Here is a 25,971-nt window from a genome sequence, read left to right as displayed (position 1 = left end):
TGAACGCTGCACGCCACCGCGAGATTTGTGGAGACTTAATTACACGCGGCGCGTAGTAGATCGCGGTAATCGACTCGCAAGCCAGCTACATTGAGGAAACATCGTCGGGTCCCTAATAATAGAGACGACTGAGCGATTAATCGCGCAGCTGCGGCCGCACGTACGCCCATTACTTTCGCAAACGATACGGAATCCGTTGCCCGGCGAGACTCGTTTGATAATATCCCGCGAGGACGTCGGAGGGATTAGCTTCAGCGACAACGACGAGACGAAGTATCGGCGAAGCTTCGCGTAATTATTTCCTCTCCGCGGAACCGCGCCCGCCCGCGCTTAATTACCCGGCAGCCAGGAACGCGCAGTCAGTTTCTTTCGGCATTACTTACGCGCCTGCGACAACGACAACGTCGCGACGTCTGCTTAACATCTGACGAGCAGAGCAAGCGGCGCATATACGCGTGCGGTTTTAGGGCCGACTAAGTTGGAAGCACGACGGAGTTCGCGGTCCCCGAGATGTCTCTCGGCTTAGCGAACTAAAGCAAACTATCGCTGCTGCTTACCGTTCCTGACATACCGCCCAAATGCGCGGCCGTAGACAAAGCGGCGGTGAGACAACTGGGGGATCAACGGCGTCTGAACAACCCGCCTCCGCCTGGAAATTCGCGCTCACGCGGAAACGATTATCGGGCCGTGCGAAGGCGGCAGACGTCTCGATCGTATCTGTGCCATTTACTAATCACACTAAAACACGTTACGTCTGACATAATCCCGAGATGTTCGTTGCACAATAATCACGACGCGGTATAAGACAGGCATCGGGCGAGAACTTCTCGAGAAAGAAAAAAGAAAAAAATCGCAATTATAAAAATTAAAGCGTCGCATTTTGATAAATTTACTTTATAAATAATACGTGATAAATAATTATTTATTTATTTGTTAAAAAATTAATTGAAGAATATTGTCATTCTATTTGCATCGTATTCGTCATTGTTTTTCGTAAAGCGAGTTTTCGGTATTTGTCCCGCGATATAATTAGTATTATCCAGCTCAATTATAAAATGTAATGTTAAATTTCGCAATATTCCCGCGTGGTTTCCCTACATTTACTACCTCTTCCCCTCCCCCGTGCACGCACATAATCTAAAATATGTTAACTGCGCTATATGCGCTCTTATTACATTGGTAACGTTAATTGAATTCTATTTTCAATGGCCGCGAAGGTTGATGTATTAACTACCGTGTGCGCAAGAACGTAAACATATTACGTCAATACGATCCTTCTGCAGTAATTGGGTCGAGACTCTAATTGGGATGTAATCTACTTGCGAATTGCGACGAGCCGATGTGTTTCTCGTCACGGATTTAGATTCAGAAAACAACCGCAGGATCGCGGAAACGTCGCGATTCACGCGCAAGTACGTAAACAATACGCGAAAGATGAAACCGAAACGTAGCGATGTACCTCGCCGAGAGATATGAATTTCTCGCGAAAGCGCGATCGATTAATAATTATTTATTTCACCGTCTCCGCAAATGCGCCGACCGAGCTACTTAGTGCGTTACGAACGACCGATTGCGCGATCGTTGAATAATCGCTGAAATGCGCGCCGTCGAAGGCAATAAAGTCTCCTCGGCGGAGCACTAACTAGCTCCGTCTCCTATTATGTCGACCCTCGGCTCCACGTTTGAGAGTTCGATAACTCGTAAAAAAGTTGAAGGACTTCGACGCCGCGCGTTTTGAAATGACGGCAACTTTTCATAATCGCGGAACCGCGACCCCATCTCCGCCCGGTTCTCGACTCCTGCGCGCCATTCCGTTATCTATATACTTCTAGCCCGTCGCCATCCAGCTCGTTTTAATCGGCAATGTCGTTGTACTCGCAGCCAACCGTCCTCATCTGGGTCCTTCACTTAAGCTCCGACGATAAAATTCCCCGACGCGAGCTCATAGATAATTGTGCGGCTAGTAGAAAAAGTATCGCCGCACTTTTGAGAGAGAGGAGGAGTGGGCAAAAAAAAAAAAATTTAACTTGAATAAAAAAATTTAGAAATTTACGGAGCGAGATTAAAATAAAATTTATTTCCGACCAGCTGCACTTCTCGTCGAGATGTTGATTAATTTGCGAAATGAGCAATGCGGAAAAATGCCGCGAATCTAACCAAAATCGCGAAGAGGGGGAGGGAGGAAGTGCATTGTTAACGAAACAAAGGACGTGGTAACGCATAACAGCGTTGCATTCGCAAGTTAATCTCGCGAAAGCTGATTGCTTCTCTTGATGATTCCCATAATGCCGGATAATCCGGAATGAGCTCCGTATATGACGATAGGAACGATTCGTCGTATTCAGTAGAGACAGCTGATTTTACCGGTTAAGTTTTAACGGTGGTTTTATTGCGTCACAAGCCGGCGACGATCATTTTGTCAGGCGTCATACTCGTTAATTATCGCAGAATTACGTACACGGAAAGAAAGATGGGCCCGCGCAAAGGGGGCGGGAATCGAGATTTCCGCAAGCACGACGCGTAATAATTCCCGAATCTCCAATCAGTAGGATTCACGAACCACCGAGGAAGTTAGGTGTCCGACGATAACGCTTAGCTCTGAAACTCGACAGCATGTGCGAAATGCTGGGCACTCAATTTTATTAATAATTAACTGCAATGTATTATTACATAAATTTTATATAATATTGTTCGCTATGAATTGATAATCTAAATATTATAGGTAAAAAAAAAAATAATAAAAACGATTCTCATGTTAAAAATAAAATATTATATTACATTTTAATCATTTTAAACTGGCAATTTTTTTTTAAATTAACATTCTATTGGATTAAAAATTAAACGATACATATTATACAATCAGTAAGCACCCGCGCGGATTATTTGAACTAAAATTAAACGTCCAGGGAGCTTCACTGGCAAGATTGACGATTACTGCGTCCGGTTAACATTCAACTTCAAGCCAGCGGCTTATTAGAAAAAAATGTCGCCTGCGTTTAAACTACCGTGCACATAATTTCCGGCTAAACTTTCCTCGCGCCAATCTTTCTTCTGTTCCACTTAAGGTGCCGCCGCGGTATCATCAATCATTGAACAATGGCGGCCGAAGGCGAGCCGGCAAAAAGTGAAGCTTCTCGGCTGATTGTCGAGTAGGCGTGCATGTGCGCGCGACACAATGGAAACTTTCGCGCCATTGTGGCAGACGGCTTGTCGGACAGGGCTCCTTCGAAATAAAAGCTATCCCACGCCCGATCCCGCGCACCCTTTGCCCGCGACCTCCGACCCTTTTCGCGCCAAGGAAAGCTTGTCGGTGGAAAGGGTTAACGCGGCTGGATAACCCCCGCTAATTCGCCAGCGAGTGGCCAACTTTTCTTTGTCCCCGAGATCGGATGCGCCCCGTGGCCTTATCTCCCGAGTCTTCGAACAATCTCAGCGCGAGCGGTTCCTTTGTAATTAGTCCACCGTACTCGAATTAATTTATCAGGCACGCGTATTTCTCGCGGATAATTAAAATTAGTTTTCTTAGCACGCGATCAGGTATTCGAATTCGTGGCGCTCGAAGAGCCGGAGGGGGAGGGGGAGTGCGTGCACGATTTCGGTGAGATACGAGCTCATCGTTTCGAAATATAATTTCTCCCGGTACGCATTGGCGGGTAATACAGCGCTACGTAACGCCGACACTTCTTGCGCTAGGGGTCCTTACCCAAGTGTCGACCCGGAAGATCGAAATGTGTTTCACCCAACGGCGCACTAGAATCTCGAGAGGCAAGCACGAAGATGGAGTGTACACATAAATCGCGCGACTTAAGCCCGAATAATAGACTATCGATTTTGTTCTCGGAGTCCCGTGTGTGCGTTTACTTAGCGGAAAATTAACCGGGCTCGCGCGACCGAATTGCGGAGGGCTTGAATTTAGAAAACGCCGGTTCCACGTGGACGTGAAACTTTTCTCGAGACGCGTCCCCCGTTGCCGCCGCAATAAACCATCGCCGCGCGTGCGAAAGTCACGTTGCACGTCGACCGATCGAGAGCCGGCTGTAAAATAATTGCGTAACAGAAATCCAGTCTTTCCCTGAAAATAACTGTTGCATCTCGTTTCCGGAACTTCTATCAATTACTGTCTAACTAATGCCCGTAGGTTAATAACGGGAGTAGAATTGAAATTTCGAGCTTTCTCGGCCTCCGGCAGACCCGGGTCTTAGGGCTCTTGTTGAACAAACGCGCGGCAAAGCGCGGCATTAGTTACGAGCGAAGTTCGTAACGTACGATCAGGTGTATCGCTAGGCTCGCAATAAGACCGCAGCTTTGAAGAGGGAACTTGCAAAGCAAACTCCCGCGCGTTACTGCTCTAAAATGCGATACGTTCTAAAATACTCAGAAGAGCGAGCGAATTGTCTCGGCCACGCGTGCGATTGCGTCAATACGGATGACTATAAGTTCGCGAACGTTTTGCGAGAGCTCTCTGGAGATCCTCCGTGATATATTTATCTTAAACGTGCAGTTTAATTACGTTCTCCGTCTCCGCGTGAGACGCATTTTCGTTTCGTTTCAATCAAGGAATTTTAACGCGTGCGTTTCACATCGATGCGATAACAGCCCGTTTTGTCTCGCGCGTTAAACCCGCGCGATAATTAATAACGTATTACGGGACGAATTAACGGTTTGATATAAATACGTGTAATCACAAATTGTTACGTGATCGCGGCCTCAGGTGGGATGCCTGCCGAGGGAGGGAGAATTGTACTGAATAACGCGGCGCAATAGACGCGCCTTTAAATTCTACGGGGCCACGTAATTGCTGTCGCTGTATGTGCGTATTACAAGGAATGAGATGTTATTCACCCTCTCGCGAGTGGTGGTAGTTTAATTCAAACCGTGCGTTACAAGGCGCGGTACACATGTAGCTACCACATCGAGCATCGTCGATCTTGCCTGAAGCAAGCAGATAAAGCGACGGCGACACGTCATAGGTGCGCGTGTTCTGGGAGCTCGTTAAAGCGTGGTCGATATTTGGTTATCAAGCCCCGGCTAACGTTACCGACCCTTATTTAGATCGCCCGATGAGGGACAAATGACAGTGAGACGGCGCAATAAAAAAAAAAGCCCCGACAAGCCCGCAATTAATTGGCAGCGAGTCCAGATTGCCCCGGCGCTCCGGTGTAATTGCTCTTTCACGATATCGCGCGGAAAGAGGCGGATCCGGCCGCGTTCGGCAGAGATGAAAAGTTAAAAAAAAAAAAAAAAAAAAAAAAAACATGCCGCTCTCCTTCGCGAGGCGCGCAGCCATTTCGCAGTTATCGATGGCCTAGTTCAGAAATACAACGCGGCTTGAAATTTAATACACCGCGAAAAAACTCGTTTCATGTTCTTCGAATCGCTGCAAATTAAGCGGAAATTTCCCCTATGATTTTCTTCCGAATACGCGATACCGGCGTTGCTGGTCTCGGACTTTATCGCACTGCTTTTTGAGTCGGTTGTTTAGCGTGATGGCAGTAGTCTCGTTAAATGCAGAAAACATTGCGAAATAAGGCCGTTGTTGGGATGTGCGTTCTAATATATTTTTCAGTCGCTTTTAAAGTTCCTACCACCGTCCGTAGCCGGTCGAACCGAATATTTCACGCGTAATTCTCGAACGCTGCAAATCGAAGAGATTGCCACGGTCTGATATTGTCAACGCTAAAGTCAATTGAAATCGTTACGCTTTCCAATACATTCGGCGGAATAATGTTGATCGCGCTCCATATTCTATTTATTTTATGCCCTCGCGCAAGCATCGCTCGATCCCATCATAAATTCGGACCGAAGTAGTCGCAATACGGACTCGTTACGTATCGTATAAATAAATAAATAAATTTACGGAGGAGGAAAAAGCCGTTTACTCGCAATCTTTCCGCGTTTGACCTTTGTCGATGGAAAATTGAATCGGGATTCGAGGGAGAAAAACCGCGGGAGGTAAAACCGGCGAAATCTGTCGTTGAATTTTCAAACATCCCGGATACAACGCGGTCTCGGATAAGAAAGCGTGAAAAATCGAAATTGTTACACGCCTTCCGAAGTACGTTCGACGGGATAATATCGGTCGCCCACGACACCCCAATTTTCTTAATACTTTCGCGAGCAGTTCGATTCCGTCGTGCGAGATGCCGTGCCGGGGAGAGTAACGTATCTATCGCGCGACGCGAACAAAATTCGTAGGATCGAGATTGGCTCCGATGGCGGATATAAGGAGGTCGGGACTGGTCGGGCACTCCGTTTCCGGGACACATACGCGGATCTCGCGCGAGTCTCACGAAGTTATAAATCTGATCGATATCTCCTACGGCCGTCAAACCGGCTTGCGTCTTCCTTTTTCGCCCCGCTTGAAAAATCGTCATTCTAAAAAACAGGCGATAATCCAAAGTAATCTCCGGCTTCGAATACACCGCGCGAAATCAGCCGGATTTCCAGTCGTTAGCGAAAGTCATCACTAATGACTCGTTTCATGGATGAAGTCCATCTCGGCGCGATTTTTTTCGATGTAGAGCTCGACAATCACATCGCATATTTTTTTTTTTTTTTGGCCCAAGTTTTAAAGGAATAATATTTTTTTTACAATCGACTAATGTACAAATCAGACAAATAAATGAAAATGAATCGTTCCATTACGCAGCAGGCGCTATCGTACATTTCTCAAAATAATTGTAATTTGGAACAACATCCGTCATCAGTTACAAAATGGATGACGGCGATGCAACTGCGATTTTTATTCCATTACGTGTACGCGTCACGATTTATCGCGTTTTACATATATACAAACAATTTTGACAATGATGATTTGTAGCGCTCGCACGAAAAACATGATGAACTTTTATAAATTGCCCAAGACTGAAAAATATATCAAGCGCGGGCCTTCGACTCTCATCGGCACAACTGGCATTCAACCGGATGAAAAATAGCATGGCAACAGTTTGCCACAAGGATGAACAATGTTTTTCTATATAAATATTGCGCCAAGGGACTCCGAGAGAAACAAAATGAGAGTGAGAGGGGGGGGGAGAAAGGGAGAGGCAGAAAGAGAGAGAGTTTTTTAACTGATGGAGGAATAGTTATCGGTTCGTTGCATGCACGGACGTATAAATCTACGATTGCCGATAACCCGCTTTTCAGAATAAATAACGTTGCGTTTTTCAGTTCTACTGGTGGCGGATCGTGCGTTTCAAATAAACATATTGCAACGCGTAATCCCTAAATACTCGTAGTTTGTTGGGTAAAAAAAAAAAAATGTATGAAACTGTCAACGAACATATTCTCGTCAATGCCGATCTGGTGTTTCTATAGAAACCGAAGTGATTAATCCCGGGATGTATGATAGCCGCGAGGGAGAAATTATACAAATCCGCTGCGGTATCGTCGATTGATCGTGAACTGAGGAAAACGTTTAAACGGATTTCGCGTTATCGTGCGCTTACAATCTTCGCCGGGAATCGCGATTTAGATGAACCTCCTTCCCGAGAAGAGGCTCGCTGGCGCGCTTGTTCGGTTTCGCGCTGCATCCCGGCGAGATAATTGATGCCAATATCCGGAATGGATGTCGAATAACTAGATCCCGTATAGGCCGCGACGTTTACGCGCTCGCGCGAAGTCTCGTCGGGCGCGCGTCATCCGAGCGGCGATGTAATCACGTCAATTTGTTTGCCGGAATACAAGCCGATCGCTCGTGACAGCGACCAGTGACACGATCGGTTACATCACGTAAAGTGATTTCATCTCGGGCTTTCGCGTCTTGCGCGGTGACGTGGAAACGCGTGACTTAGACTTCGAGAATCCTCAGCACGACGATTATCGGCTTTTCGAAATGTTAATTGACGCAATATTAATATCTCAGTACAGTCGCGCTACGTGTAAACCTTGCAATTAATTTTTATTTCGCGAGTCTCTGAAATTCTTTACAAAATTATTATTGACTCGAAAAGGCAGATGCGATACAGTTATTGAGGCCCCTTGTCCCGTAATATAGTTCAGTGAGGTACGCGTTAAATCTGTACTCGACGCAAGATATGCGCGTAAAAGGAAGTCTCAGACTATTCGTGACGGTAATTCCGGACGCGGTTTAACCACGTTGCTACCACCGGTGGTCCCAGCATCCGCCCTCCTCTCGATCTTCATCCCTCGCTCGGCAACGCGAAACTCAAAGTTGAATGACAGGCGGGAAGAGAAAGGACGTAGTGATGCGAGGGAAACGGGAAACCGAGAATGGAACACGGAATGTGGAAAACGATGAAACGGGACGTAAAAGAAAATGGAGCGGGAATAAAAGTGAAAGAGCAACATACAAACAGAAAGAGACGGAAATGAGACGAGGAGAGAAAGAGAGATAGGGAGAGAGAATAGCTAAGATAGAACGAAGGAACGCGGAAACTTCCGGTACAGAATACTCGGAAGCTTGATTGTCGGCGACGAATTGAATTAAACGCTAGCAGAAAGAGGGTGAGAGGGAACGGCGGGGCAAGCAGGAGCGAGTAGGAAACCAGAATTAATTCGAGCTCGAGCGATTAGCGCGAATTAAGTTCCATCCCAACGAGCCGTCTCGATTAAACGCGCGAGCGCGCATTGCAAATCGCCGAAGTGCGCGGCGAACCAATTGACAAACACGGGCGCTCACGCACACATACTGGAAAGTTTCGGCTATAACATTCTCGCGGCTATGGTCGAAAATCGCGGGACAATCGTTCCTTAGTCACGAGGCGCGATGCAATCGTCGTGTAACGCTCCACCGACATTCTGCAAATTGATTACAGCCGAAAACTAATCAGAAAATGTTACGTCGGCTTTACAGTAATCCCCGCGTTATAAAAGCGAGCAGATCTGCCCGTATCGCGTAGGATTTTCGGTTTTAATTAATTTCCAGGATAATCCGTATTGAAATGTTGTTCTACAAGCTTTTAATTGAATTTAAAATCAAGCACAATTATACATATATTCAACGTTACATATTGAAAAAAAATAAAAAAAAGAGGACGGAAAGCTGCGCTTCGTCCTGAGATACGCCACGTAGCGAAAATACCGCGGGATGATGTATCAAAAAATCAATCACGGAGGAGTATATAGTGGTGATGATACCATTAAACATATACATAAATATAAATATACACATATATATACATATATATTATTAACATCATAATCCATTATCAATATCTATTCATGTGCGTAGGACGATAGCATGTATGCATCTCTCGTGGTTATCTTCTTTGGTGGTTTTGCGCGGAATATCCACTGCGTACACGAGTAATACATTACCGGTAATGTTCATACATAGGCGATTTTTGGCGCTGTTCGAGCGCTACCGTATATATCCTGTAATACTACGCGATTCGCCCGCGCAGTTTCAGGATAAAAGGGATCGGAAATTAATTTAAGTGACTTGATCGGTGAAAGCGAACGATGTTATCGCGATGAAATTCGCTCGCTATATTCGCAATATTTTAATGTTTCTATTTTGTACACGGTGCGTATGTGTGCGCTGATTTCGAGTAAACCGATTTAATAGTCCTCGTTATAATTGAACATTACGTTTTTAACGTAATCTAGTAATTTTTAAAATGAACAAAAAAAAAAATGTTTTTTTCATCGCAATGCTTTTGCCACGAGTGTTCTTTCATGTAGTCCACTTCGGGGTGGAGTAAATTTGCCGCAAAAAATTTTAATAAAATTAATAATGAATATAGTTATTAATAAAATATCACACTTGCAATAATAAATATACAAGAGCGAATAAAATATCATAATGGATAAACGTAAAAAAAAATTGTAAAGTACGGAAGAGGTCCGTTGCATTGTGTCACGAATAAGTTGAAAAAGCCTTTCGTAAATTTTTTTTCTCCGAGACCGCCATCGGTGATCGAGAGTTCGGAATTAAATGCGCGAACCGTGTTATTGCTTCAACTTTTCGATACTTTGTACCGGCGCTGCGCTTCCGGCGCTTCGAGGAAGCTAGGTAAAAACGGGCGTATCCCGTCGCATTATACCGGTATTTGTAACCGGGCGTGCCACGGCGGCCGTGCATGTAATGTATACATTACCCGAAGCCGATTCCGCCGGTGGTGCATGTACGCGTATCCTGTCGAGACGTTTCTACACGTGCGGAACGCGGGGCACAGTCGCGTCGCCCGTGGTATGTGTGCGTCTGCACACGTCGGGACTCACACCGCGGCGGATTGCGCGCGTTATGTTGCGCCCGGGGGCACGATAATTCAGCAGAAAAACCGCGAAACATTTGTCCGGCCGCCATTAATTCCGAAACTGCCCCGACGTTTCTGGCGAATCTGCATAAAACCGTAACGTACCACTCGATAATTCGACCGATACGCCCGTTGCCGACCCTACACCCCCGCATCGCGCGCCCCCGCCCTTCGTTCCCCGCTTTTTCCGCCCTTTCGCGATCCCCTTTCTCTCTTTTTCTCTTTCTCTCTATGCCGCCAGGTGGTTCGGATCGTGTTTTATCCACCGCTTTTTTTTTTTTTTTTTCCCGCGCTCTGCACTTTCCGCAATTCCCTACAAATCCGCTCGATGTCACCGGCATGCGAGGGAGGAAGCGGACCCTTTGCGATCGTGTTACACGATACGGCGCAGCCAATAGCACTCTCGCCTGCTTCCGGCCAAACTATAATACACTCTATCTGCGCACGATCAACTTTCATTTCTCTCTCATTCCTGCTCTCTCTCGTCCCTTTTTACATTTGCAAATGTCGCGACGCCCTTTTTGCATATTTCAGCTTGAAGCGCCGCAAAATAATTTTATCCGCTTGAAATGCGTAGACGCCGATCGGTTTGGAAATTAACATACAATTCTCTCGTTTAACTTTCTCGTCCTTCGGGGGAAAAAAAAATTCAGGCGTGATTTAAGCCCCGGGTGCAACAAAGATATCTAAAGACAAGTAAAGCAAACGAAAATTCCGACGCCGGACGTTGGACGAATCTTTCCGCCGCTGCCTAACGCTACTGTTAACTACTGCAGCTCTTATCTACGCGAGTGAAATGCGATGAACGTAAATGAAAGCGCAATTCTGAGTCGATAAAATTTATAATTCAGTTGAAAGCGTCGCGGTCGAAGATATTCCGACTCCGTTACCCCGATCGCCGTCTCATGACATCATTAATTAATTTTTCAAAGACCTTACGGCGAAATCACAAGTGGCATTGTGCGAGGTCGATGCTTGTGAGTGTCTGACAAAGAAAAAAAAAATTGTACAGTTACCGAGCGTTCGTTTGCTTTTAACGCCCGTTGCTTTCTAATTAAACCAACCACCGAAAACGAGAAATTGCAAGCGCATGTTTTTTTGTCTTTTTTTTTTTTTTTTTCGAGGTCGACGCGCATGGTTGGTTGGCCGCTAAAAGTCGGCAGTCGACAGGGCAGGGAAAAAAAAAGAACCGCGGCTAATTAATTCTGATTGCATTAATTGAAGGGTCTCGCGCGGAAATCGTTCGACTCGAGTTCCAGCGAACTTCCAGCAAATTAAATAAAATTTCTAAAGGACAATATAACACTCCAATTTTCACGAAATAAAAGTAAAACGTTTCACGACCGTGTTTTAAAAAATACGCCTTTGTGCGTAAACGCGTACATTTAAGAGGCGGGTGGGAGAGGAGGGCACTTACGCAGCTAAGTATTCCGTAACATTTAATCTTCCACGATTATGAATCGTTAAAGAGAAATTAAATCCTTTTACGACATATAATAAATTATAAATTTAAGTCATAAAACTCGTTAATCGGACCTATCTCGCAGCAGGCGACGCTTCCACGTGTTTCTCGCGAGACGCAATTTTGCGAGGCCATTGAAGATCGACGATCCCGCAAATAATAATTATAGCAGAGACACAAAGCGGCTCTCAAGAGCCTCACGGTGCACCTCTTGCGATCCAATCCCACGTCATCCCCTTAAAATCCCTTTGTCGACCCCGATAATCCCACGTCGGACATGGCTGAGACGGCATCTCCCGTGCTCGGCGCTCTCTTTTTCCAAAATTCTATTACCACCCTCGTGTTCGCGCGTAGATTTTATAATCTCTTTTCACATCGCGCTAAGAAACGAGAGAAAAAGCGAAAGGAAAGAGAGATGTAGAGAAAAGTCGTTGATTTTTTTGGATCGCGAAGAGTAAGCAAAAGAAAAAAAAAAAACGAAAAAAATCCGGTCCATATGTCGAGACGCATTTTGCTGCAAGACGTCCTGATTGTTCCCGTCGTTATCCTGTTTTTTACATCCCAAATAAATAATCGTCTTTCTGGACCGCCCGTAACATGGGTAAATACAAAATTTCATGCTTTTTTACTTGGTACACGTGGAAAATATGGCAAAAGGTATTGCGACCCTTTGAGAGAAGCAAAGAGGAAAGGAAATTAAAGTATCTTCTACCATTCTCTAAGCGGATGATAAAACTATTGGAAAAAAAAAACAAGAAAGAAAAATGAATACATTAGTTCTCTCTTTCTCTTCCCTTTTCAACGCGGTTTGCTGCATAGAAATCGCGCAGTACCTGATAATTTTTTGCGATCGGCGTCGAGCGATTCTCAAATCCAATTCTTATCATTTACGTTTTGCCATCGGGACGTACAGGCACCGTTTTCGCGTCAATTAATACCCGCCGAAGAGATGCGGCGTCAAGCGCTAATAAATATAAATGTACTCTTGATCGCGGGCGATTTTGCACGCATAACTGAATCGCAAACCGATACGCGGCGACGATCGGCCGGCCGTCGACGTTAATTCGCCCAGACTGTATATATTTCCTCCCGCCATTCTTTTCCCATTCGCGGCTCGGCCGTTTGCTGACGTAGATTAAAAAAGCAGCTCCATTATAAATAATTTAAATGCATTGCCGGGGAGCAAAAAGCGCGGATGGCCGACTCGGCGACGACGGACGGGCACCGGCAAAATTGATACGACGCGCGCACGACTTTTCTCGTGGAGTGAACGCCACTCGTTGCGGTCAATACATCTCCGGTCGCAGGAGTATGTGCGGATTTCATATATATTTATTTATTTGCGAGCTCGCTTCTCCATCAGCTCGCCGTTCCTTCGCCATGTAAATCCGTCCCGGAGACGGGAACGTCCGCGCGCTTCGATTTTTCTGATCGCTACTGGACGGATTGCCGCGTTAACGTGGACGTGTCGTTAAAAAAAATATTATTTCCCTTTCTTTCTTTTACTTAAGTAAGTTTAGAGATGAAAAAAAAGAAACCGCGGTGTGGAAACAAAAAAAAAACGGGAAAGCGACGTGACGTGAGAGGCGCGGGCTAGAAAAGCGAGGAGAACGCGGCGACGGTAACGCGCGAGTACACGTATCGCCGATCTGGCGCACGAAAAGAAATCCCTCTTTCCGCAATTCCGTCGGGTTTCCCCGGCGGAATCCTAATCTGCCGGCGCGGCGCGGATGTAACGGACGCCGGTTTCTCTCCCCCGCGTACGACGGTCCTCGATTCCTTTCCGAGTCTGCTCTCGTACTCTTTTCTTCGGCCAGTACCGCGACCCAGGCGGTAGAATAGAACGATATAGACCCGACGCTGGGATCCCGGGATTACTATCCCGTAGCCTAATCAGCCAGATTGCCTGCAATTTGCCGTCCTTATCTCGGCGGCGCCCTTCACCGTGCCTCCCCGCGACTTCTCCTCTTCTTCTAGCTTCATACTTTTCCGTTCCTACGCGTCTTCCGCCCTTCGCATGAAAGACCAACCTCTCGTCATAGGGCGACGGTCGTTTCGCGGGTGAATACTTCTTTTTTTACCGGTTTTCGTCCTGCAGGGCGCACGCGAATCTTTGGGCGAATTACATGGGATTTAGGTGAATCGGTACTTTTCCTACGACGAAGGGTCGAAGGACGGGTAAGCTCGTCGTCGCTCGGTGTCGGAAATTGTTCCGGCGGGGCGTGATAAAAAAAAAAAAAAGAGAAATTACGCAACGTAGTTGTTCTTTTGTGCGAGGGCACAGATTTAGCGCGATAAATTCGATTTTTCTAAGTATCGACTACGGCGTAGGCGCCGTCGAAGATTTTCCGCCCGCTGAAAACCGGCGATCTTAATAAAATCTTCGTTAATAACGAAAATTAATTGCGAACTGGGAAACGGAAACTCGCGAATAACAAGGTGCTGGCGGCGCTAAGCGCGCAGCTAAAACGAGCGAAATTGCGACCAAATTAATCTGTATTATTCGGGAATAATCACTGCGGGCCGGATCGTCGATAACTTAAACTCGCAAAATTCGAAAGCGCGGATCGTTAATGTCGATTACGGGGCGCAGTTGCACGCGGAAACTCTAGCGCACTCTCGTCAACACGAACAATTGGTAATCGAGAACTGGCGCATGCTGTAATAACTGTATATATTGTTAGATGTAACACTCACCGGCATTATTACTGGCGAAATTTAGATCCTTACCTGAAACAAAGAACATAGATTATTATTACGTGCGTCGATAAACATTATCGATAAACATTTCGTAGGGCGGAAATTGATATCGAAATGCGGATAACGTTTCTAAATTGCATTAGCATACCGAATCGAAATATCAAAAGCACAAATATACCGGATCGAAACTTCGGGGAAGCAGCCAACCGTGTTGATTCCGCGTGCAGTTTCGCGCGTTACGAGGAACACCGTACGGTTTCGAGCAAGAAATAATGTCCACATTTGGCAAATAAGGATACAAAATTATATATTACTGGATTACTTTTAATCCTGCGACAATGTAAAATAGTTGAGACAATTTTGAGTGCGGTTTCAGGTAAACGTATAATTTACAGTTATGAAAAGACTTGCTTAATATTTAACATTGTTATTAGAATCGCTGTGTCCCGTGAACAGTTCTCGTCTGCTTTTCGAGCCGTTTTCAATCAATTTTAACGCGACTCGGACCGATTTAACGCTCTCCGTTCTATTTCGAAATTAAGAGCGGCTTCGGCAACCGAAATGTTAGAATTTAGTCAGACACGCGATCCTTCGTGTTGCGCACATATTATTTCTCGCATAAACCAACGTGTAATCCACGCGCAAGTAATTTACCCGAGTACACCGCGCATACTGCAAATACACGAAATGTTTGTAGTTACATATGATCCTCTAGAAATGCGGGAGATCAAAGGTAGCATAAATAAGATACTGGAAATAAGAACGCGAGGCCTTGGGCGTGCGTTTGCCTCAGCGCAGATGTATATGAATATTTTGATTCGCAAAAAAGTGGAAAACAGATACAGTTGATTTCGCGAGAACAAATGTGTCGAGTCGCGCACATTTTTTGTCTTTCCACGCCGGTGGAAAAATTCAATTAACATTTCGACATACCTCGCGTCATTATAAATACGTGAACCTACTTCGGATGCACGGGATGATTGCATTGGGACGCTGCGTACGTTATCGTCATAAATATTATTACAAAAACAGCACGCGAATTAAAGTACAAGTCGCATAATGCATGTGACTGGCTGGTAAGGTCTCGAGAAAGGCAACCCGATGCGATATTTACATGGTAATGGATCTTGGGAATTCGCGACGTTTTTCCCCCTCGCGATAAGGGATGCACCGTCGTCTGCAGCAGCTCGTATGCCCCGAGATTCGTAGATCTTCGCAGTGGCGCTCAACTTCCGGGCGGGCTCTCGAATCGGCGGTACGCACCGGAAGTCGTTTCCCCGAATAAGGGTTCTAAGCCCAAGCTCCGCGACGGTGACCGCGAAATATATATTAAATCCAGTTGTTTTATTCATGCGAGGAAAGGCGAAGCTCTCGTGGAGTTTTTGATAGCGACTCCCTTTTACGGACGGCTTCTTCGAAAGAAAAATGCCGAGCGGATCAGCGCTGAGATAGAAAATCCGGATACGTGTGTATGTGTGTACGCGCGCGATAGGGAAAGAAAATTCACCAGACGATGACGACGAAAAGTATCTAGAGACGTGGTCAATAGCGGCCGCTGCCTTACGAGAAAGTATCGTCGGAGCCCTTTTCTCGCACGCGAAATCGCGGGTCATCGACGGAATAGCTACTGTTTACTGTTCACTCGCGTTGCCCGTCGAGAGAAATAGCGAACAAGGAAAAGAGAAATTACATTTATCTATATGATGCTACCGCGCTCGAAGGAAAAAGCAGCAAAAATAGACTATGGCAAATATATACACTTCGAAAGAGATACTCTGGAACGAAGTGCACATCTGGTCTCGCCTCTTTCTCGCGTAATATAAAAATTTTTGAACGGCAAGCCATCTCGTAGCCCTGCAAATAAGTTTCAATCAATTTCGCTCGAAATTATTCCCTACCGCGCGAAGCCGGGCGGCGTTATAATTTAAAACAGGCTCTCGCGTATTCTCTGCTCGCTCAACGAATTTACGATTATCATCGAGATAAATCGGTCCCGATCCGCCTTTATCAAGAATGGACGTATAATGCGGGGCGACCGCTTGAGCGTGATCGATAGTGCCGGTGAGAAAAATAAAAGACGGCCGCCGCTTCTCTGTCGCCGATCGAAACGATCCTCAGAGGACGTCGACAAAGAGCGCCGTGGCCATCACGAAGATTACCGCAGGACGTTTCGCACAGGAGCGGTAGCAGTAGGGAGGAGGCTGATTTATTTGTTGTCTAACGTCCCGACGAGTCCTTCTACATTATTTACCCCACTCCCCTCCGCCGCCGGGGGGTGGCGAGCGCGTCCGGCACAAAAGGGTGGATTCCACATTCGATCGCGGGATCAATGGATCTTGTCGGCGAGAGATTTACTGCCGCCGGTCCTTCCGTCGCGACGTCGGGGTCACTGTGAAGACACCTTTATCCGCGCGATCCACCCATCAGCCTCCTCTTTGTCAACCGGATCGAGGGGTGTACGGTCGCGTATACGAAACAGACAGAAAAAAATGCAAATTGAGGGAAGGGACAAGCACGGCTCGTGTCTTGCGGCCTGAAGGGGAAAAATCGCGTTAAGCGCAAGCAACATTTTTCACGCTGACGGGTCCGGCGAAGGCGAGACGAAAATATCTCCCGGTATTCAAGCAAAAGACCATGGGCTGGAAAAGAAAGATAAGGTCCGCGTTAATCTTTAAGTAAGACCTCGCGAGATAGATTCTGTACGCATTTCCTCCTTCACGCGCGGTCGATCGGTAAATAAGTAAAAAAAAAAAAAAAAAAAAAAAAAAACCCTCCCGAGTAAATAATGCAAGAGAGCACGTGCATCCAGCGGTCTCGCCGTGATAAATTTTGTGCTCCTTAAATAATCGAGCGTCTCGAAACCCCTAATCACGTGCTGGAAGAAGAACTGTCGGAAATTGCGCGGAAAACGCGCTAACAATCGGGAACCGTGTAATAAAAAATGGAAAAACGTTAAAAGTAATAGTACGCGAAAGGCGCGGAATTAAGCACGAGAAAGGAGGTTGCGGGAGAGGAGGGTCGGGAGAGACGGCGTAAATAGCACTTTGTATCGACACAACCCGCGTACTTTTCTCTTCACCCCCGATTGTAACCCTCTCGACGAGCTTAAGTCCACTCTTCGACTTCCCTTCGCCGGAGACGGTTTTTTTTTTTTTTGCTCTCCCCCTCTTTTTTATCTCGACCGCTTTCGATCAGCCTGAATCTGCCACTTAGCGCGATCGTCCCTCCAACGACGGCAGCCCTTCGAGAACGAATGGATGGATTCCCCGTTAAAGCACTAAGTAAAAGCAAGCCCGGGCTTTAGCGGCGCAAGAAAACGGGCGAGAAGAAGAGAGAAACGGGCGGAATAAGTTCGACCGACGGGGAGGACAATGCGGTAAAAAAAATAGCTAATTTCAAAAGTGGTCACCGCCGAGGGCTAAGGCCGAAAGCCTAACGAGAATTTCAATCGCGCGTAGCATTCCCGATAAAACAACGGGCGGAACGAGGAGGCAGCTTTGTAAAAGGGATTAAATAACACGCGGTTATTTTTAATCAACAGAGATTACGTTGAACGCGCACTACGCAGACATTTCTGCGAGTACTCTGTAAAATTAACGTAAACAATAACAAGTTAAATGAATATGCTCCGGTGTAAATTGAGAAACTACAATCCCGATTTATTTCATTTCCTGTAAATGGCTCCGCGCTAATTACGGAGTAACGCTATTTACACCGGCGAATGCTTCACCGACTTCTTGATATTATTCGCTCTCCGTTCTAATCGCACGGACATACGTAATTTTGTTGGGGATAAGTTTTCTTTTAACTCGACGAAGTAACGATAAAAGAATGGAATTACGTTACTCCGTATAACTCTCTGGGAAATATATACATATATATTTATCAGGTTTGTACTCTTGGGTTTCGCGAAGCATTCAGTGCCCGACTTGGCCGTGACCAAATCTGAGCGCTTCCACAACGCGCGCGAATGTACTATGCATAAAGGAATCGCTGTAATATCAACCGTGGCTGCGCCATGAAAAATTGAACGTCTTCGACGTCCATTGTTCTCAGGGATTGAGAGAACCTTGGATTTTACTTCTCTCCGGCAATCGAATTTTAATCCTCCTACAGAAACTGAGAAGGCACACGGGTCCGTAGAGACAGAGAATACAAAATCACACTCCGGATATCTCTCTCTCTCTCTCTCTCTCTCTCTCTCTTTCTCTCTCGCAAATTTTTAATTTTTAATGCACTTCTGCCGATAGTTCATAACGAAATAAGTGCGTCATGAAACCGTTTATCATTTCACGTGGCCGTGCGCGATGCGGCACGCGAGAGATACATATAAGAAAATCCTATTCTGAAGTAAAAGTATCTTTTCTTTTTCGAGTTTCTTTTCACGGAACAAATTCACACGTGTATCAATTTCTCACGTGATACAAAGAGCGTCGAGAAAAAAATTTACCCGTAAAAAATTTTATGTTCTTTTTTTATTAAAAATAAAACAAAATTATTTAATTTCAATTTTATAGAGAAACTTTAGAGAGAAACTTTTTTTTTTGTAATATTCGTAACTCACGCTTTTAATAAGAACGAACAGAAATATGCAACTGTGCATGGCCACCTGCGAAAAGAATATACCGATACCCAAGCCGCAATTTCTTCCCGTTAGAACTCATTTAGCCGTCGATGAAAGTTTATAGTGCTGCGATTCACAAGAAAGGCGGGAGGCGCGGTCGGCACGTATATCCAACAGATCTTTATTGTCGGCAGGGTCATATTCGCCATCGAGATATATCACGGCTCGCAGCCGGTTTTCTTAGATGCACGCGACTGGTCGTTCATAGAACGTTGCTGAAGTAAAATAAATAGCATCGCGGTGCCGTGCGTAAATGAGATGAATATTAAGTCACGAACGAGCGTTCACCCTTGAGTAATATTAAAGCCCGTAATCTTACCGGCTAAATATTCTCGAAAGTATAAATTCTAAAATTAAATTTCTCAGTCGAGTCACACGAACTCTAATATCTCTGCAAAAAGAGAACATAATAGTCGAATATCTTGTACTCCTTTCGAATTGTGTTTTTTTTTTCTTTTTCTAAGAACTTTATTTAACTTGGAATAAAATTTATTCTTGCCGCGAAGTGAAAATAATAAAATCGTTCAAGAAGTAAAGAAGGTCACTCGAGACGGCGAACGCGTAAAACGTTTAGCAACCCGTTTCAATCGGGCACAACAGAATCAAGCGTCTGCAACGGTGCAGTAACGCTTCCCGCAACTTCGACACTTCGAAGTTCCAACGGAATTCTCAGCGTCGCTTTCGGCGATCCTTGATGCATACGCTTCGATTCCGCCCTCTTCTTCCTCGTCTTTACCGCTTCAGCGACGTGGAAAAGCGATACATGACTCCCGCGCGTGCTATTGTCGCTCTTGAATGTCGTCAAAATGGCAAGAGCGTTTAGGTAAAAAATTGCGGCGAGGGGAGAGAACCGGGGGAGGAGTGGTTGAGGGAAAAATAGGAGAGCGAACGGGAGAGGAAGAGAACTATCCCTCTCGCGGCGGGATCTCATCGTTCGTGGGATATGGACCGTGGAACAGATGGGTGTCGCCCGACGTGAGGATAGAAGAAATGTTATTCTCTCAGAAATTATTCCCCGGCTCGTTCCTTTCCTATTCGCCTTCCTCTTCCGATTCCGCAGTGCCGGGGATCCAGACGACCTCCGCGCCAAAAAGACGATCCGTTCGCGCGAATTTTCCGTCCGCTCTTTTCATCCGGGCTGATAAATCTTTATAACGAAGAGAGCAGCGACGTCGACAACGGCGACGACGACGGACGGGAGAAAAGAGCATTTTCACAGCCATCAAATCGACGTTGTATATCTCAGGCGGAACATTTTATTTCGATCATGCGAGGCTTATTCTCGTGGCAGACTCGCGTAGAAATTTTTGCAATGCGATATGAACAGAAATTCCGAGTTTTCTTTTAACGCGTTACAAAAATATAACGTGATACGTGTTTCATGACATCCGGCGATTTGATAACTTATAAATCAACACGCTTGAGGTACTTCCAGCCAAATTAGACGGAGTATTTTTAATTTAACATTTTTATAATTTTATACCGGCTCCACGATGATTTGCGGATTAAAATATCTGTGATGCACCTTTTCCAGAGAGAAAGACAGAGAGAGAAAGAGAAATAAAAAATACACTTTAGCTAAAATATCTATTTTCTCGCCCGCGTACCTAAGACAAGCGCGGTACTAAAAATTCACCTCCGTTTCGCGCCAGACGCTTCCATAATTCTCCATGGTGAATGCCGGAAACGGGAATGGCTGATCATTTGTTCGGCACATGTGGATAGCGCGCCTCCGCATCCGCGTTCCGTGCGTTTATTTCTTACGATATACAAGTTGAACAGTTGAACGATAACAAAGTGGATGAATTACGTAATTGCGATACATGATTGTCAGATAAATCTCTTTTGTATTTTTTGTCTTTTGAAAATTGGCGTGCGGAATATCAAATAAAAATGCATTCCTGAGAAAACTCCGGTGACTGCAGGTGTAATCTCATTTCGCGGTAATATGACTCCCTCGTCGGTTTGAGAGCTTTAATCTTATCAGTGAATGATGACCCGCGATGCCATGTGGTGGTGCATAGAAGTACGTAAAGACACGAGACTTGCCGCGAAAAAGAGAAAGAGAGAGAGAGAAGGGAATGGCGGACTTTTTCTTTCACACCAGCCTGAAAATGGCCATTAGATGGAGGAAAACTGGGAATTATTGAAGTGATATTGGAAACCGATAAGGACGTAGACGAGAATTGCTCGAAATGGACGCTTAGATATGTGTTAGGCCGTACGTGGTAAAGATGAGGGGCGAGGCGGAGTCGGGGGGCCGCGGTTAGCAAGCGAAATTTTCGTTAGCGCGATTTCGCTCGAGATCCAATAAAGCTGCCCGCGATACACGAAACGGGCCTCGTAAATGGTACCGGGGATATTTATAGAGCGAGATATAGCGATGCATACGCAATTATTGATTTTTAGGATTAAACGATAGACCGTAACTGCTAAAATGTGCGCGACATTAATTCCAATTTAATTTACGTTCATTGAAAAAAAGGAAAAAAAAAATGCCGGCGAACCCGCGGACATGCTTCATTCGCGATTAACCGTGTCTAAATTAATTAATTTAATATCACAGCCCTCGTACTTCGATCTCCCTTGCGTACATATATTGCACGCGTAATAATCTAGAAATGGACAAACAAATCTTGGAAGAATGGGACGGATAACGTTCCCCGAAGTGAAGACAAACACGCGAACAAGTCGCAAGATCGGCTTTACAAAATCGACTGCAGACAGGAACGCGATAAATACCGGTTTACAAGAACACTACCGGGGAACATGAGCCGTCGTAGTTTGCCGGATTTAGTAGCCTGGGTAAATCGCAGAATTGCTCGCGCTCAATAAATGTAATTAACCCCGGTCGCCCGTTCAGCGAGTCGCAGCGTCGCCCGGCCGTGCGTCTTTGGCGAAGAGGAATATTCATAAAACCCGTCGTGTATAATGCCGAGAGCTCGAATTAAGATTACGGTTGAGCGCCGTATTTGCGCTGGCCAAATATAATAAGACACGCGGTTCTCATTCTTCGGTCGACGATCGTAAGCCGGACTTTAGGCGGCCGTGAACGCGTCCGAAAGCGCAAAGGTCTCATTGAAATTGACAAGAAAAGATACGCCGGGACAAAACGAGTGAACACAACTATGTTGCAATCTTGGCGAATAGGAAAGTCACTTTATTAAAACGCATCACTCGACTTTGTGCTTATATACTACGTATATACATGTACATATAATATATATTACACCGATATTAAATTGACGGGATATTAAAACGTATCTCGCGTGATAACTCGCCTCGGAAATGTCACTTTGTCTCCTAAATCTACTTTACGCAAATGTGCTAAACGTAGGAATATTTATTACAATTTCTACAAACAAAAGCGTGTTCTTAAATGTAATTATTTCACATGCGATTAAATTATTTACGTTATATTCCCGCCGTAATATATGTGCATGCAATATTACGTATTACAAACTGAAACGTAATAATTCTTAAAGGCGAACGTTTCCCTAAAACAAGGAAAATCATCCTTTCGAATCGCGAGCTAATCCTAATTGATTGTTTCTAAATACGGTATGTTCAAACGGAAAAATTGCCGACGCGCCGTTGCGAAGTGGCGCACGAAAAGTGCTGCGCTTCTCAGTTTCCCCGTCGTGCTTCTTTTGCTCAATTAGCCCCGAGGTCTGACTGTGCTGGCGGCGGTTCCATCGTTTTCCAGCTGGCGGAATCGACGAGAGAAGCGGAACGCTTTCTACCATCCGAGATCAGACGTAACCCGCGTTTTATTCGGGGTGCTTACGTTCTCGTTGGCGCTAAGCTTCGCAGTTAACGCGGCAAAAAGATACTTTAAAAAAATATACATATAAGGGGAAAAAGAAGTCTTCAAAAGGGAAAAAAAAAAAGAAAAAAAGAAAGTAGGGAAAAAGAAACACGGAAAACAAAAAGTAAAAAGAAGCAGGACCGAGGAAAATAACGACAGAATCGTGGAAAAGTCTCGCGGCAAAATTTTCAAGTAGTAACGCTCAATCTGCGGTGAAACGCAAACGATTTCGGAGGTAGGCCGTGCCTGAGGGAAGGGGAGGGGAGACCACATTGTTCGTTGTGAAACAAAGGGATCGGTCGTGGTCCGACGATTATTCGCCGTTTACTAGACCGACCGGTGAATAAAAGGGCAAGGGACAGTCGGAGCGAAACGAGAAAGAAGAAGGCGAAAAAACGAAAGACAGATATCCGGGAGAATAAAGCAAACGCGGCGCGGCCGATTGCCGGAACAAAAGAGTGTTAAACGGGAAAGCGGCGGCAAAGGTACAGGTGAAGCACAGGGAGAGTGAGCGGAAGGAAAAGAAATGAGAAAAAGAAAGATTGACCGAAGGAGAAAATGAAGGGCGAAGGGGAAGGCTAATAATTAATTGATGAAAAGTTCGATGGGGACGGTAGGAAAAAAGAAAAATAAAAAAAGTAAAAAAAATATTGCAGCAAAGAGAAACTCAAATGACGGAATATAACGGATACAAAAAACTGAAGCTTCTTAGTCAAGTAACCGTAGCGTAACGCCTTTGTAATTCCGTGCTCTGGCATAGTATGATGATCTATGATCCCATAAACTTCTTTTTGAAATATTCTCTTATAGCGAAATCGCTTTTAACTTCTATTAGAGAGACAAAAATTACATTATAAAAGTCACAACGCGTTTCCCCGTGAAATACGACGTTGCTGCAACGTTCTTGATCGCAGTCAGATCGCAGTCGGTTTGATCCGTTAATTATCCTTACGTTAAAAGTAATTAAAGCCGCGAGAGGCCGTGTATCGTGTGGAAACTTGACGCGACCTATCTGCCATCAAGTGACGAGAAACGTTGTACGGTCGAGTCGTAAACAACGGTACGAGTAGCATAAAGCAAGATGCGGACTTTCATAACTCGACGGCGGACGTATGCGTCAATAGATAACAACAAGAATGTAGTTTCCCCGTGAAAAAGATGGTGCGCTAAGGTACGGCTTGGCACGGCGCCATTGTGTCTCCAACGAGCATTTTTATATGGCGGAAAGGTTGGCGGAATAATGCACTTCCTTCGGGTGAACGTCCGGTTTCGCTTTACCACGCGTTGAAAAAAGTCGCAGGAAGCGAACCGTGTTGCACTCGCGGAAGTACCCCGCGGAAGTTTCGCCAAGGAGTACAAGCACATAGGGAAGAAACTTGTATTGTTGATTCAAGTATCCGCATCGTAAATTTGCGGCCTGCCCTCCTACTCGTACATCGAAGTACGTCATAGAAATGTACCGACAAAAACTCGCAAAAAAAAAACCTTAAACTAAAAAAGGTATACAATTAATATTCATGTACACGCGCGTATAATTTTATAAAGATGCGAGTAGATCGCTTTCAACGAAATTATCAAACCCGCGAGGTACTTATTCGAGGGCACTTGCGAAAATCAAGCCCGGGATTAACTTTAGAAGTAGAATTGCTCGAAATTTTAAGGGCATTTTACGTGCAGCTACGAATAAGAATAAATTCGCGACGGGCGGGGGCGTCACTTCTCGCCGACGATACAAGGTCAACAAACACGCGAGCCGGCTAAGCCTCGGAGAACCCCTGCCTTTATTATATTTAGCGAGCGCAAACAATCGTTCCTGCAATCTACGAAGGCACGTGGTAGTGCAAGCAGCTAATGCTACTTCCAAAGTGACTCCATTATTGCAGTCGAATATATTATACAAACATGGCCGCTGCTGGTTAAGACCCACACCAGGCGCCCGGCCGCCCTCGGTTCTGCTACCGTGGTACCAAAACCCGATTCCCTCGTCCCCCGCACCTTTATGCATTAGTGATGAAGTGCTTCCTAACCTGAAATTGTCTTTCTCGCCGAGACAGGCGCCGGCACGCCCGACCATCCACGGAACAACCTTTGTTCCCGACTACGAGGCACGGATGTCGCCTTCATTCCTCGCTATTTTCAGTCACTTGGGACGGTCGGGAGGGAATAATTTAGCATGACGTATCAGCAGCTGGATACCTCTCCAGCTGTACATTTTTCTGCCTATTTAAATGTTACATCACGTCCGTCAATTGAATTCCGTCGCATGAAATAGAAATCCAATGTCTGATATATGAGATCCTCGAATGATTGTAAAGAATCGAAATCAAAAGAAATTTCTTTTAGAGGCAAACAATTAAAAATAAAAAAAGAATATTTAGTCTTCAATTAAAAAAAAAAAAAAAAAGAAAGAGTAATAATTTTTTTTGATCACTCGCATCGATGTAATCTCGATCGAATCCGATCGACCAAGAGCTCAGAAAGAGCGAAGGGATCAGAGTAAGCTTCATCAAGGAGGCGAAGGGTGGCGGGAGCGAGATTATTTTTTTAATATCCGAGATCGGACAGATACGCGAGAAAAGTTGGGTATCTCGCGACAAGGGAGGGAGAAGTGACGTGGCGAGGAATAAAGGCTGATCGAAGAATGGGAGAGAGAAAGAAAGGGCGAAATTAATTTTAGAAAAGAAAAATAAGCGGCAATCGATTCATTTGAATATCGCGATCTCGCTTTCCAGCCGCGAAAGAGAGAGCGGAGAGACGGTCAGTCGGTTTTACGCTCGCTACCTTTCGGAATATCGATAATATCCTTCCGGACGAATAATTTTATTTCTGTCTGCCCTGGGATATATTAGTTCTTCCGGATCCGCGGTTCGGCAACTTATATCCTCCATCACGTTTGAACTTTGCATACACGCCATCCCGGCACACATCCCTCTTCTTCTGCCGTTCCTTCTCCGTCGCTGCCTTCTTCTTTTGCATCGGTATATTGAACGTGCTTTTGCGCCCTTATCGTAAAGGAACTTTTACGAGCCATTCGCCGTAAGAATTTTTTGCCAACTTTTATACGCACGTATGTGGAATTTTACGTATAGCTTACAGTGTAACGTTCATTGCTCTTCTCGTCGGATGTATACCGCCGGAGAATCGCGGCCGTGTGTGC

The 25,971-nt window shown here is 45.4% G+C and overlaps 1 protein-coding gene across 10 annotated transcripts in view; it reads right to left on the bottom strand.

Moving 5' to 3' along the window:
* Positions 1–25,971, bottom strand: part of LOC139112706 (agrin) — a 382,197-nt gene that overhangs the window by 177,137 nt on the left and 179,089 nt on the right. For 9 of the 10 annotated variants that reach the window (XM_070673825.1, XM_070673963.1, XM_070673969.1 and 6 more), the window contains one exon: positions 14,380–14,412. The exons of the other annotated variant lie outside the window; for it this stretch is intronic. In XM_070673825.1, coding sequence (XP_070529926.1) covers positions 14,380–14,412 — 33 coding nt within the window. The remainder of the gene's footprint in view (positions 1–14,379; positions 14,413–25,971) is intronic. 10 annotated transcript variants of the gene reach the window in all.

Source organism: Cardiocondyla obscurior, linkage group LG01 (genome assembly GCF_019399895.1).
Source record: "Cardiocondyla obscurior isolate alpha-2009 linkage group LG01, Cobs3.1, whole genome shotgun sequence".
Lineage (NCBI taxonomy): Eukaryota > Metazoa > Arthropoda > Insecta > Hymenoptera > Formicidae > Cardiocondyla > Cardiocondyla obscurior.
The sequence above is the reverse complement of the archived record's forward strand: the minus strand, read 5'-3'. Positions and strand labels throughout refer to the sequence as shown.